Here is a 14229-nt window from a genome sequence, read left to right on the forward strand (position 1 = left end):
ATCATAAGAGGGCAACCAGAGTGACAGAGTGTATCAGTGTGCAGTCTACCATCCTCTTAAAATACTCTGTCCAACAATATCAGACTCATATAGAAAGTTTTTTTTTAACGCTTATTCAAAATAGTAGAGAAACATGCATTATTGTTCTCAGGAGGGGACATTGACAGAGGAGTACTGGAAAAGTACTACATAGTAGGGGGTATTTTCAGTGGTACTGAGTCCGACAGGATCAATCTCACGAAGAACTAATGGCAACAAAAAAGAATTCCCTCATCAAACTTAGCAGAACTGGCTTGATTTTGTTCTAAGCAGGGGACTTTGACAGAGTATTTCTCAAAAAATACACAGTAAAAGTATTTCAATGTATTGTAAGTAGTAGGCTAACTAATACAAAGTCAAACAGTGTCAATTTCATTAAGAATTAATGGTAAAATTATATTTTTTATCATTCATCAAATATAGCAGAAAAAAATGCATTATGTAGCCTACTAAGGAGGGGACTTTGACAGAGGATTGCTCACAAAGTACACAGCAAAAGTACTTTTCTTAAGAACTTGTGGTAAAACATATTTGTATCACTCGTCAAATATAGCAGGAATGAAGAGCAGCTGATTTGAACAAACAAACACGAGAGGCGGCTGAGTTGACCGCAGTGCAGAACCCCTGTATAGTTTAAATCTCCTAACAATGTTGTCCATTTTAGACACAGGCTTATTATATTTACAGCCCTTAATAACATAAATTTTCTCGGCTCAATATGTGTATTGGCCGTTTTCGTTGTGATCGCTAAATTCACCTTGTTTCCCTTTGTTTATAATATTATCACCGCTTTTGTTTTGAAATTACTTCCATGAGTTTCGCCCCGCCCCTCGCTCCAATGACCATTAGACCATTTAGTAAGGTAAAAAGCAAAAGGGCCTCTCAAACGCTCTTCCGTTTACGTGTTTAATAAAGAAAAACAATTGGACGGTAGATACACAGATTGTAAAGCAAGCACTGCTGAATAAAGTATGATTTTATCTTTTACGAAACGTTTTTTGTCATATGGAATGCAGTTGGAGGTCAACCAATCACAGAGCTTGAGAACTAATCACGGGATTTATACCGTGATTAGTTCTCAATACCGCAATACCGCTTCAGTTGCGCCACTTATGTGACAGACAAGAAGAATATGTGAGAGGCAAGAATAGTAAATTCTAATGTCTAACACTTAATGTGGAGAAAGAGTATGGGTTGATTGTGCGTTGATCTGTTGGTAATGCTGCATGATACTGGCATAATAGATTGCCCGATCGGGCAACCAGCAGCTGAGGCTTCATTGCCCGAGCTAAATAATAGATGGCCCCGGGCCATCGGGCAGTCATTACTGTCGAGCCCTGATTAATTAATGCACTTGTGATTCCAAAGTTTGTTTATCTCTTAATTTCACTTCCCTCCCCAGAGGCGTCCTTTTTTAAAAGCTTTGAACAACGAATGTTTAAGTTCATCTGGAATAATAAGCCTGACAAGATAAAAAGGCAATACATATATAATACACTTGAAAATGGTGGACTAAACTTAAAAAATTGGCAGCAATGAATTCATCCTTAAAAGCATCTTGGATTAATAAGATGTATCATAATAGTCTTTGGAGAACAAGTCAGAACTTATTTTTTGACTGTAAACTGTTTCTCTTTTTCCAATGAAAACCTCACCACTGTGAATGGTTATTCAAAGACATATTAGTCGAAATCTTACCACTTGTTAGAGATGCATTGAAGGCTTGGTTGAGTTTCCAGTATTACCCCCCAGATACACCAGAAGACATCCAAAATCAATTAATATGGTTGAACTCAGAAGTTTTAATAGATGGAAATTAGGGATGTAACGATACCAAAAACTCACGGTATAACAAGTCCACGGTACGGTATTTATCGCGATATTGAATAATAAAGGTAAGAAGAAAAAAAATCATAAATTTCTTTTTTCAATAAAACATTTTTTTACTCGGAAAATGTTTCTTTATTACATAATAAATCTGATTTTTACAGCATTTTTGTAGGATAGCAGTATTTTAAAGTGTCAAAAACAAAGTGACAGTAACAGACTGGAACAAGAAAACCAGTGTTTTTGTACCTACTAGTACTACCAAGCAAAGTAAGCATTTTCTTTATGCCACTGCATCTCACAAATAAACAAGGACATTTAATAATCAGACCCTGCAATAAAATAAATCAAGTTTCACTTTAGTTTTTCAAGTAACTCAACTCAAACTCACTAGTCACTCACTCAGCATCATCAGACAGGTTTTTAGGAGAATGTCCACATTTCCAGGTATTTATAAGCTGGGATGTTTGGGCATTTACAATATCCCCTGCTCTGGAAAAAACTCTCTCGCTTGGTACTGATGTTGCTGGGACACTAGTGGTCGCGTTAACCGAATATTTTATTTGACAATGACGGAAAAATCTGAAAGCAGATTAGAACAAACTCGGAACAGCGCCAACGTTTCCCCAGAGCCAGGCTCTGGTGTTATGCCGTGTTATGCATGCCCTCCAAAAGGAAATGATATAGTTTCCAAACCGTACTTTGCCGTACAGATCAATACATGTCTGGGAGATTTTGCTTTACACTGTGCGCGTCCCGCGAGGTGCATGCACACACGGCATAACACCGCCCCCCCCACCCCCCGTTGACAGTTCAGTTTTTTTTTTTTTAAATCGCGGTAGATTTAGTCAGTCTCACGACGGTATTGTGAAGTTTATTTACCACGATACCGCGATATTCGGTATATCGTTACATCCCTAATGGAAATACACTATTATGGGAAAGTCTCCTGAGAAAAGGAATTATTTTCATGAATGATTTACAAGATAGCACAGGTAATTTAATTTCATATCAGTGTTTTTGCTGTATGTATGGTCAGATATTAGATTTCCTTCACTTTAACCAGCTGCTTTCAGCTACTCCAACTAACTGGAAACGTAAATTAAAAAAGATGGAAACCGACAACAGGTCTGTACAACTCATACAAGAAGTCAGTAATGGCTATCAAAAATGAAAATAAATAGAATAATGGAAGGGGATGTTGTGTTTTGTGAGAATTGAACCTAGGGACAGTATGTACAGTAGAAAAAGGATGGGGCCCAGGATCGAGCCTTGGGGAACCCCACAGGTAAGAGGGGCTTTAGCAGAGGAGAAGGTACCTAGCTGAACTGAGAAGCTACGGTCTGTCAGGTAGGACCTGAACCATGCAAGGGCACAGCCTGTGATGCCTGAGGACTGTTCAAGCCTTGACAACAGGATGCTATGGTCCACAGTGTCGAAGGCAGCTGTCAGGTCTAACAGCACCAGGACAGCTGGGCTACCTGAGTCGGCGGCTAGGAACAGGTCATTAAAAACTCTTAAAAGGGCTGTTTCAGTACTGTGCATGGGTTTGAAGCCAGACTGAAACTTTTCATGGATGCCATGCATGGTTAAGAACGACTATAGCTGGATATAGACTACTCGCTCCAGGGCTTTAGATAAAAAAGGTAGCTGGGAGATGGGCCTAAAATTTGCGAGAATGGAGGGGTCGAGATTTTTATTTTTATGTAGTGGCTTGACCACGGCATGTTTGAAGGCAGCTGGGACACATCCTGAGCTAAGAGAGGTATTTACAAGCAATAAAACACTTGCTCCAACTGATTCGAAAACATCTCTGAGAAGGCGAGAGGGAATGCTGTCTGAGGTGCAGTTTGTCGGCCGCAGGTGCTTGACTACATCCGAGAGAGAAGAGAGGGATACAGGCTCAAAGTGGTCGAGGACAGCAGGGCACAGAAAAGGAGCAGGATCTGGGGTAGCACTAGTGTGGGCGAGCCTAAGAGCAGATACCTTTGATTCTCTCTGAACTGCCTGGTCTTTTGAATGTTTAATGTCAACCATTTGTGCAGATAGCATGAAGTAGAAAAGATCGGCGATCGCCGATGCTAGCGTTAGCGTTAGCATTTCTCCCCTGGGCTTAAATTGTGTATTATAGAATGATCACACCGGTGACAGTACTCTTCAAAGGGTTCACGAAATATGACTACTACTCTTACTGTTTAACATTTTGGGTTACTTAATGTTACTTCATATTAACACTAGAACCGCCAGAGGTCGCTGTATACCTAAAACCGCCAACGGGTAAAATGTACCCGCTATTGATTTGCAAGGTACAATGTTATTTTATTTATCATACAGAACAGTGAGTTTTGATCGCACAGGGATGAAACTTATACCAATAGAATCTGTGGACTCTCAGCTTTTCATATGATATAGTTTGTGCAGATAGCATGAAGTATAAAATATCGCTACAAGTGCTGATTTAAACACTTGGTGTTAGACTTGTGTTTTGTTTAGGTACAAATATCTCAATCTCTCTTTATCTATCTATAACTATCTATCGATCCATCTGTAATGATCTATTCTATGGACATATAATTGTCTACATAAACAGACGACGCGGACTACTTCTCTCATTCCGAGTGTTCATCTTTATTCAACTGGCACGTAACCTGCACACATGCATTACGTCCGTGAGCTCAGTCACCCAAGATCTTGTATTCTCCAAGATGTTACACTATCTATAACTATAGGCTACATCAACTCTCTCTTTCTCTATCTATCTATCAATATATCTATCTATCTCTCTCTATCTATCTCTCTATCTATAAGGAACCGCAGTAGACAAAAGGCGTTGCTATAGCAACATGTCATGTTTACGCTGCATTTTCTACGAGGTAAATATTACCCGCTTGCGGATATGGGTATAAATGGCAATTTATTTGGCAATTTTTTCAATCTGACTTCCTATTGACAATTTTTAACAACAAAGGGTGCTACATAACACACTTTCAGGAAAAGTCACAGACTGGGAGACTTTAATATGTTATGGAAAAAAAGTTACATACAATAAAAAAACAGCTGCGGGTAAAATTTACCCGTTGGCGGTTCTAGTGTTAAGGCTAATAAAAATGACAAGGCTGTAATGCTAACTAACGTGCTAGCTACTAGCTAGGTAGCTAACTTGATCCAGCCACTCCTGGTCCTTTCATCAGACGTAAACTAGTTAAAAGGTCTATTCGAGAGAGAGGGTGGTCAGATTTGACATGGTAACCCACCAGGGCAGTCAGAATCTCTGGCTGTGTGACTTGTGATGGGAATTTCTCCGGCCGATACTTGTAAATAAACATCAGTGTTTGACATCAAAGCTCCAACCTAACTCTCCATTGCTGCAGAAGTTTCCCTTACAAATTGGCGTTGTCTGCAGGATACCAACACATCTTCGGAACTGGTAAGTGTCATTTCAAATCCACATTTGGACATTGCCTTACCAGAATCTGTGATTGACGGTATCCTAAAATCAGCGGCTGTAGGCCTATTTCGTTTTTGGTTAATGAACATTTGAGGAGAGAAAAAAACCAACCTGATCTCACCAGAATGCGTGACTCCTCCACGACTCCTTAACTCCGCATTGCGTGGTGGAGTCACGGAATCTTTTATATTTGCGTGTCGGTAAATATTTCGGTACCACGCAAACAACCCCAATGTAAAGTGAATGGATCACGTCACTTTCATTCATTTCATCTCACAACGGACTACAGTAAGTATCTAAAATCAAGGGGAGTTTATTTCTTTAAAACACGAAATGATATTGCTTTTATTTATTCCACTGTAGCACAGTCTCTATAGCATTTCATTCCTGGATATTATGTTGAGTTTTGTAGTGTGTTTAGCTTTTACAATAGGCTACTCGCAAGCTAGCGGCCACGTTCAGCTAGCCTCCGGCTTTCCGGTCAAAGTTTGTAGCTGGATAGCATTTATAGTTTATACAGCTAAATGACATTAGCTGTCCCCGGCACAGTTGGATAGTGGAGGTGCCTGCTAGAAAAATATGTTTAAATGCTTGTATTTGCACATGTGTTGTAAAGACAGCTTTCAACACAGAGTTGTAATAGTGGAATCGGCGATGGAGTGGAACAGAAATGTGGACCTGGAGTTTTGCCAGAGGATTTGACTGGCCAGTGGGGACATTGGGATTGTTACATTGTACAATTAAAATATATAGTAGAAGATATGAGATATATAAGAGCCACTCTCTCTCACTGTCTCTCTTTTTATCACTCTCTCACTTTCTCTTTCAATCACTCTCTCACCTTCTCTTTTTCAATACCTCTCTCTCACTTTCTCTTTTAATCACTCACTCTCTCTTTGTATGCCATGTCACTCAACCGTGAAGTGAGGGTCTTTGAGGATCCAAATGAGGCCAGGATGCACATGGCAGCATTGATTAGCGAGGCTCTTGTCCATGAGGCCAGGGTGAGGCTTTTCATGATAAGCAAATACCCAAGTCTGTAATATAATCATTGCTATTGCTTTTTATTGATGTAATGTAAAGTGTCCGTTAGACCTTTTTATGCAACCGTTAAATAATTGCTCAAATATAAGAGCTGCTGTCTTATGTTGTATTACAACTTTGTTGTTGATCTCAACCTCTGAAAAAATATAGGCTACTGAAACCCCTGCCATCCCTCCGAAAAAGAAAAGAAAAAGCAGGAAGAGACCCCTTTCTAATCCAGTGGTCACACGCAGACGTGAGAGACAACGGGAAACTCAACGCTCCGCATCAGGTTTGTTCTTTACTATATCATGATTTCTAAGTCTAAGAATAAAGATAATTCATAACAAAGTTATTTTGGTTTACACAGTAAGAAATTATGTAATGTAAAAATACCTCTTGACAAATCTGTTGCAATGTTTAAAACATTTTCAAATTAAATCAAGATATTGTAAGAGCCTGTGACTGATAATCCTTGCTTGTGTTGTATTTTTGAACTTGTGTACCTCGATTTGGATAAAAGTATGGCAAATGTAGATTGTCATTGTGATGCTGTGGTAATATGTTGTTAGTTTCATTACCTGCAGTCCTTACAGAGCATTTTCATATTACAATTAATTGGTGTAATTTTAGATTGATTGAAGGGTGAAGCAAAAATGACCGTCTCTGCAGCTTCACAAGCCAGAAGAGACGATCCTGTGCATGAGGAAGGCCTTCAGCTAGAACATCAAGAGTTCGGTAGTCTTGGTGAGTATATTGATTATAACAGCAGTTGACTGGTACTACAGTTTTTCCCAATTTTTCCATTTTTATACTCATCTAGTTAATCATGATAAAGTATTGAGTGTTGACTGTTTCATGACAAGTGAATGCATATTTGGTATAAGTATCACTTGCTAATATTGCTTTGGATGCATATAATGATTCATAGCATGTTGCTATTATTAGTCCGCATGTATTTTTCCAACTCAAAAGTGTTTCAGTATACTACCTTCATACCAGTTTTAGGGTGGCGGCTTAACAGCTGTTTTATTTTTTAGAAACACATCTCCAAGAGTTAAGGGACACCCTAACTGCAGTCCAGGTTCTGGAGGCAACAGACGGAACGGTTTCTGCCTGGGCACAAAGGCAGCTTCTCACAGATGTGAGAATGAAAAAATGCAAAACTCTCAGCTGAGAGAATAGCCATTCAGAAGTGCCACAGATGCTGTGCAGAAGAAGCGGCTATTAGGTGCCTGGACTGTGTTCCACTGGACATGGAATTCCTCTGTGCAACCTGTGACATGGAGGCCCACAAGAGGAATATCTTCCATGACAGAGAGGCTGTGTTCAATGGATTTCTGGAGCCCATTCCCCCTACAACTGCTGTGGTGGTGGATGAAAATGGCCAGCCTCAGTTTTGTGAACAAAGTATGTAAAGATTAACATTACATTACAATGTCCCATTATAGTGTAGTTCCCAAAATTAAGTGTGAATGGGAAGTGTACATAGCTGATTGAAAAAAGTATGATTGGGTTTGACTAGGGCTGCAAGATATGTGGAAATTATGCAAAATGTTATTGAATATCTTGATAATCTGGAGAATTAAGGAAAAACTGTAAATACACCCTTCCTAACTTATTTTCTATATTGCAGTATGTCAACTGCCTGTTCCTACTCCAAGGTCAATCTGTGAATGCTCTGATGACGTCACAGTTACTCCTTGGAAGCATATTTCTGTGGTCACCATCAACGGTATGTTGTTCTGAAAGCCCTTCTTTTTGTACAAGTAGTATTGTACAGCAGAGTTTTACCACTTTGTGCAACGCAAAGATTTTTATCACCTGGTCATTTTCAGACAACATCCAAATGCCATGTCAAATAGCTAATATATCATATATGCACATCTATGTATAAAATACAATATGTTAAGGCAAACTCACAGTTTGATTACCGAAATACCTTTACTTTCTCCATTTGTTCACAGGACGATACAATGTCTGCTTGCCTCGGAAATCCTGTCCATCCTGCTCTGCAGAATGGACTCCTGAGGTTAAAGACCTGCTTTTGTATCGGTACTGGCCAGCTAGCACCAGCTGCCAGACGCTTTACAAATATGATGTGTTCACCTCATTCGAGCACATGAAGGTGACAGCACCAGCCATGTCAAGGCAGGCATTTCTGAAAATGTTGGAGCACAGACCTGTTCAAGCTGGACGGGTAAATCTGCCTGAATCACACGGAAACATACAAAAAACAATATCATATTACTGTATACCATATCATTAATTGTTGGCATTGCTTTCAAAACAATTACTAATCCACTTTTTTAAAATCAATATACAGACAGGTAGTATCTGTGCTGATACATTTCAGCGAAGCTTCTTGGAGTTTTGCTTCTGTCAGTACAAACAAGAGGATATGTGCCAGGTCCATCACTTTGTTTGTCCAGCATGTTCTCCAGACATGTTGGCTGTCTGCTGTGATGGAAACCGCAAGCATTACCGCTTTTCCAAGTCAAAAGGGTAGGTATGGTATTAATGAAAATGATAAAGAACACACCGCTAATACAAATAGTAGCCCTTGGGGTTGTGTTTGAGTAGCCATAACAGAAATTAAAACAAATCATAGTAATGTAGTGCTTTGTGATTTTATTATTGACTTGTATGTTATCTTATCATGGACAGGACTGAGGAGCCGCCAATCTATGAGGGCTTGTTCCTGGCCAAGGACGAGAAAGTTGCAACATTTGTTGACCTTGTCAGAAGCAACATGAAAAGTGTACATTTTTTTTCTGATTATGATAGTTGCAGTTACACCTGTGGTGTTCTTTTTTATACATGTCAAAACTTGTGTGTAATAAAGTGACTTTATAGGGAAATGACAGTGCCGTCTGTGGTACTGCCAAATTCACCGCTGGCAGAGAGATGTCAAAAAAGTCTGGTGCCCAGATAGACGAGGAGGGCATTCAAGTGGCAGTTTGCAGGTATGTATTTGTAAGTGTGTCTGTGTGTGTATATGTGTTTGGTTCTTGAGTCCTGTCTCATTATTTCAGTTTTAATAGCAATCAAAGTCTAAGTCTTTGTAAGAATTGGAAGCATTAAACACTTTTGATGGTGAAGCGGAATTTATCCATCATTTGTAGTATCCAAGTGTTATTTTTTGTTATAGCCACCTAGATGACAGAGATGAGTGCTTTAAGCCAGGCCTTGCTGTGTCAGTTTATTATTAACAACTAGATTTTTTTCTGATTAATCAGACATGGGTTTCTCTTACGAGGACTGAACCACTTCCGTGGAGAAATATACGCTTACCCAATGTTTCTCCAAAAAGAGATGTCGAAGAAAGGTAAATGTTGACTTCTTCTGTATGGATGTAACATGCAAGTAATCCTCACTGTCATATTGCGCATCCACAACAATGTTTAAAATGGCCTATGCCTCAGCAGTCATTTTAGATGATATTGATATTGTCACAAAATGCTCCTCCTGCTTCTTAGGTACTGGCCATACCTTAACAAAATAGCCGAGGGATTACCAGAGCTTCTGCCGTTGACCGAAATGAGGCCATTTCTTAGCGTGATGCATGCTAAAGCCCATACAGCAACATGCGAGGTACATAACATCTTTAATGCAAAGGATTTTTAAATGTTGTGCATGGCATGCCTTATTGGATATCAAACACTTCTAAGGAAATGCTACATAACACTACTTGCGCTGTGTTGCAGGTGAGATGGGGTGGCAGAAGTCAGGACGGAGCAGGAAACACAGTGGGAGAGGAAGTAGAGCAGGTATGTTATTAATGGCATTATTGTAACTGTATGGATACAAGAAGTCTTAATAGAAAGCAGTACAGATATGTATGTGTCATCTCAGTGACAAGCCTGTTGATTAGTTGAAAGCATATCTTTTATGTCTGAGTTAAAATGAAAGATAGGCAGTTCATATGTTCAGCAACACTAAATGCATGCATATTGTAGGAAGTCAGTACACAAGTTTTCTCTTAAACCATCCAGTTCAAGATCTATGATGTGTAGGTGATATTGTTATGTGATGGTGACCGAACATTAATTGTAACATTCATTATAGATGAACAGCTTTCTCTCCAGGGTAGCTCTGGTCACAAAATACATGACAAAAGCAGGTTGGTATTAACACAACACACTGTGTGATAAGGCAGCCCTGATAAGTATTTTACAGAGAGTTCCCTCCTTAAAAACATTATTGGTGTATTACTTTACTGTAATTACCAGTTCAACAACATTTTAACGATTGGGTTTAGTCATGTCTATCAGGTTTCTCACTCAGTATTGCCTTTTTTGATTTGAATACTTACTTTTTTGTTTGTGGATATATTTGTTGTCTTTTTTAGGAAGAGGGAACTTGCTCACTCAACAGGCCATGGGTTGGAACAGAAGGAAGAGGGACAACCTTCATCAAGTTTTAGCCCACAGATATGTCAAAGTAAGGGCAAATTACAATTGTCTTCTCATCTGACATTACATATTTATGAAGGATGTCTGCAATGTAACCTCATAGCTATATACATGATGTTCTCCCTTATCCACACTTCCTCTTGTAAGTCAGATGGTTTCATGGAATGTTTCAACTGTTCTTCTGAAGGTCTTGTACTGAAAACTGGTGCTCTTTGCATTATGGTGTTGCATGGTGCTTTTCGCTGACATTTTCTTTTTTTTGTAAAGATCACAGAGAAGGCAAAGGTGGAAGCTGCCAGCTTCAGCAACTTCAAAAAGCAGCACAACCTTGATCAGGAGACCATACAGCAGTGGGTGTATGATGTCAGGCAATGGGCGGTCACAGGTAAGACATACCACAGGTTTTCCATATATACATCTGTTAATTACTGTAAGTTTAGACACACAATATAAGTTGGCCATATGTTGAAACTGAGACTGTCACTGATTGTATCTCTTCTCCAATTGTTTTTTTGCAACTATTTAGAGAGAGTCTACGCCCCAGGGTGTACTGAAGGACTGAGGGTCGATATTGAGAACATCACCCTCCCTCTTTTGCGCAGTAAGCAAGATCTGTATCGTCAGCATGGTTTGTTGTCAAACGTAGTTATTGAAATTACCTTTCAAAAACAACAAAAACATTCTGGCACCATGACACAGTTTTGTTTCCGTTTCACTTTGCAGACAGCAACCAGACAAGGCAAAGGAAGAGGAAGAGAATGAGAGAGCTGAAGAAGAAACTTCGAGAAAAAGTTGTGCAATACAACACAGGAGTGCAGGAAGAACAGATTGACGAGGAGTTGGCTTGCAGTCTGACAGAGGGCTACATCCTGCCATGGGAGAGGCATGCAAATGGTAGGATAATTGCTAGTTTGGCTTGTTGTTTTTTTAGTCTATACCAAAATATGAAAGAACCAATGCTATCGCTACAAAGATTCGTGTCTCAGAAATGAAAATCATTCTGTAATCATATAATATATGAATAAATATTCCTTGTCCACTACTCCATTCCTTTCCTCAACCTAAAGGCAACACCTTCAGGTTGAAGAGGTCTGTCTTTGACCAGGTAATGCTGGTCAGACGTTTGGAGGAGGAGCAGAGCATCCTGGTGAAAGAGATGTCGCAGCACATCATGTTCCTTCTGAAGGAAGTGCAAGAAGTGGAAGCACTCAGACTTAGGAGGGCATCAAAACCAGCAGTATGTCTGAGATCTTAACATTTGAATATTTTCATCACCTCTTCAACACATTGCTTGTCTTACATAAGTAGAACACATCTGTCACTGTGTCAGGCTGAAGTGAAATAGTAAATTACTGAAACTATTCATTATCAAGATCATAATCAATTATTTTCTGTCTATTGACTATTTGTTAAGCACTATATCAAACATTAATCAACATGTCCCATTTGGCACCCAATATATAGTAACATCCTTCAGTTTAACATGGATTTATCTATTTTGTAGTGTTTTTACATATGCAGCATTGTACAATGCAAAGAGATTTGCAATTGTCCTGGTTTGTTTACATTGAGCCCTTTTTCTGTGTGATTATTCCTCTACAGATTTCGGTGACCTGACAGAGGATGCTGCACATGGGCTCAAGAGTGTCCTCAGTCGGAGGTGGCACTTCCTCAAAAGCCAAAACAAACAGGCTGTACATGCGTACAGCGGTGTAGCCGCTTTGGAATGCCATGATCTTCAATTACAGCAGGACATTGAGGAGTCGGATGACAATGACTACACTAGCCCTGAGTCTGAGGAAGAAGACCTGTAAAGGTTTCTGCCAAGCAACACAGAGGCACTGGAGAGCTCTTTCACAAGCGACGTGTCACGTCCACATGCTGGTGCACACCATAATAATGACAAAACACATTTAAAACACACTTAAAGCTATACAAAATAAAGACAGAATGCAGCGGCTCGTCTGGTCTTCAACCTTCCAAAACATTCCCACATCACGCCACTCCTCCGCTCCCTTCACTGGCTTCCAGTAACTGATAGAATCCACTTCAAGACACTGGTACTTGCGTACCATGCTGCGAATGGATCTGGCCCTTCCTACATCCAGGACATGGTTAAACCGTACACCCCAGCACGTGCACTCCGCTCTGCATCGGCCAAACAGCTCGCTGCACCCGCACTGCGAGGGGGACCCAAGTTCCCATCAGCAAAAACACGTGGGTTTGCTATCCTGGCTCCAAAATGGTGGAATGAGCTCCCCATTGAAATCAGGACAGCAGAAAGCTTACACATCTTCCGGCGTAGACTGAAAACTCATCTCTTTAGACTCCACTTCGAGCGATTGAATTATTAACAAATAATTACAAACAAAGAATTACTAAGAAATACTAACAAAGTACTAATAACAAAGCACATATACTAACAAAGGGCTGGCTTATCTAAAGCCAGTTGAGTAGCACTTGAAATGTTTTAGCTCTATGAAACCTGATGTACTTATATGATTCTGCTTTCTTCAAGTTTGTATCTTCCTGGTCGAATGCACTTATTGTAAGTCGCTTTGGATAAAAGCGTCAGCTAAATGCAATGTAATGTAATGTAACATTATAAAACACTATATATGAGAACGATATGAAACTATGCACTTGTTTCGCCCGAGTTCATAGTAATGTGAAAATGTGTTTATATTTTTTACTTCCGTTTATTTAAAGCGCTTTGACTTGCTGATGTGTATGAAAATAAATTGCCTTGCCTTCATATTTAACTGCCTCTTATTACTCAAACAAATGCTATACAATGGTTGTTTTCTTGTCACTGCATTTTGTCATTCGTTGATTATGAACTATTAATGTGAATACATTGTAAATAGAGTCCATACAATAACATAATCCTTTATTAGTAACATGTGCATAATGCAGGGTAAATACCAACACATTCTCACTCCCAACTCGTACTTCTAATGTTGTATTATTTTCTAAACCACACAGTGTTATTTACTCAACAATAAGACACAATTATCCTTGTGTTTATTTGTTTGATTGTATAATGTCGGACATTTGGAGCCGTCAGGACCGAGAGTCGGAGCAGCTCATAGAAGTTGCTTTAGAGAATTTTACACCCGGAAGTAAGTATTCTCTCCGCTATGTTTGACAACCCCCGTGATTAGTCCTCAAGCTGTGATTGGATGTTGGAATGCGCCGAGAGTTACGCCCGTTACGCCGAGTGTCAAAAAGCAGTTTGAAATGGGATGGAACCACGGCAGACTATCCAAAACTGGACTCGGACACGTCCACCCCCCCCCTCCACCACCCCGTCCCCAGAACTACACATGCTGGCTATTGTGTGTTTTGCAACATGTTGTATGGCACGTCTCTACTGGGAATTGTAGTTTTATAAGACGTTTTCGTATTTCCCATAATTAGAAGTTGCCAGTATTAAACTGTGTACATCCCTGGAGGTTTAGGGGATAGGAAACACTC

General features: G+C 39.7%; 1 protein-coding gene across 6 annotated transcripts; it reads left to right on the top strand.

The window, feature by feature from the left end:
- Positions 1-5457: 5457 nt before the first annotated feature.
- On the top strand, positions 5458-13509 carry LOC307015052 (uncharacterized protein). 6 transcript variants are annotated; one of them, XM_079643410.1, is made up of 18 exons: positions 5458-5602; positions 6239-6318; positions 6509-6629; positions 6971-7084; positions 7378-7747; positions 7974-8072; positions 8305-8537; positions 8664-8842; positions 9005-9303; positions 9577-9665; positions 9817-9931; positions 10045-10107; positions 10689-10780; positions 11020-11137; positions 11279-11380; positions 11476-11646; positions 11820-11989; positions 12355-13509. In XM_079643410.1, exons 11-18 carry the CDS (start codon positions 9925-9927, stop codon positions 12367-12369), a joined length of 738 nt encoding a protein of 245 aa, XP_079499536.1. In that variant the 5' UTR covers positions 5458-5602; positions 6239-6318; positions 6509-6629; positions 6971-7084; positions 7378-7747; positions 7974-8072; positions 8305-8537; positions 8664-8842; positions 9005-9303; positions 9577-9665; positions 9817-9924; the 3' UTR covers positions 12370-13509. The 6 variants fall into 6 exon arrangements, 4 of the variants coding, with proteins under 4 accessions (XP_079499536.1, XP_079499539.1, XP_079499537.1 ...); XM_079643413.1 differs by having other exon boundaries at positions 11279-11353; XM_079643411.1 differs by having other exon boundaries at positions 8305-8842.
- Positions 13510-14229: the final 720 nt, after the last annotated feature.

The sequence above is a fragment of the Notothenia rossii genome (assembly GCF_949606895.1).
Source record: "Notothenia rossii genome assembly, chromosome: 8".
NCBI classification, from domain to species: Eukaryota; Metazoa; Chordata; class Actinopteri; order Perciformes; family Nototheniidae; genus Notothenia; species Notothenia rossii.

Bases quoted from the DNA above. Each gene is read 5' to 3' on its own strand.
- LOC307015052 (XM_079643411.1), top strand. The intron at 10,108-10,688 runs GTATGTTATTAA...TGTCTTTTTTAG, and splicing joins TGGGAGAGGAAGTAGAGCAG to GAAGAGGGAACTTGCTCACT. The intron at 11,138-11,278 runs GTAAGACATACC...GCAACTATTTAG, and splicing joins CAGGCAATGGGCGGTCACAG to AGAGAGTCTACGCCCCAGGG.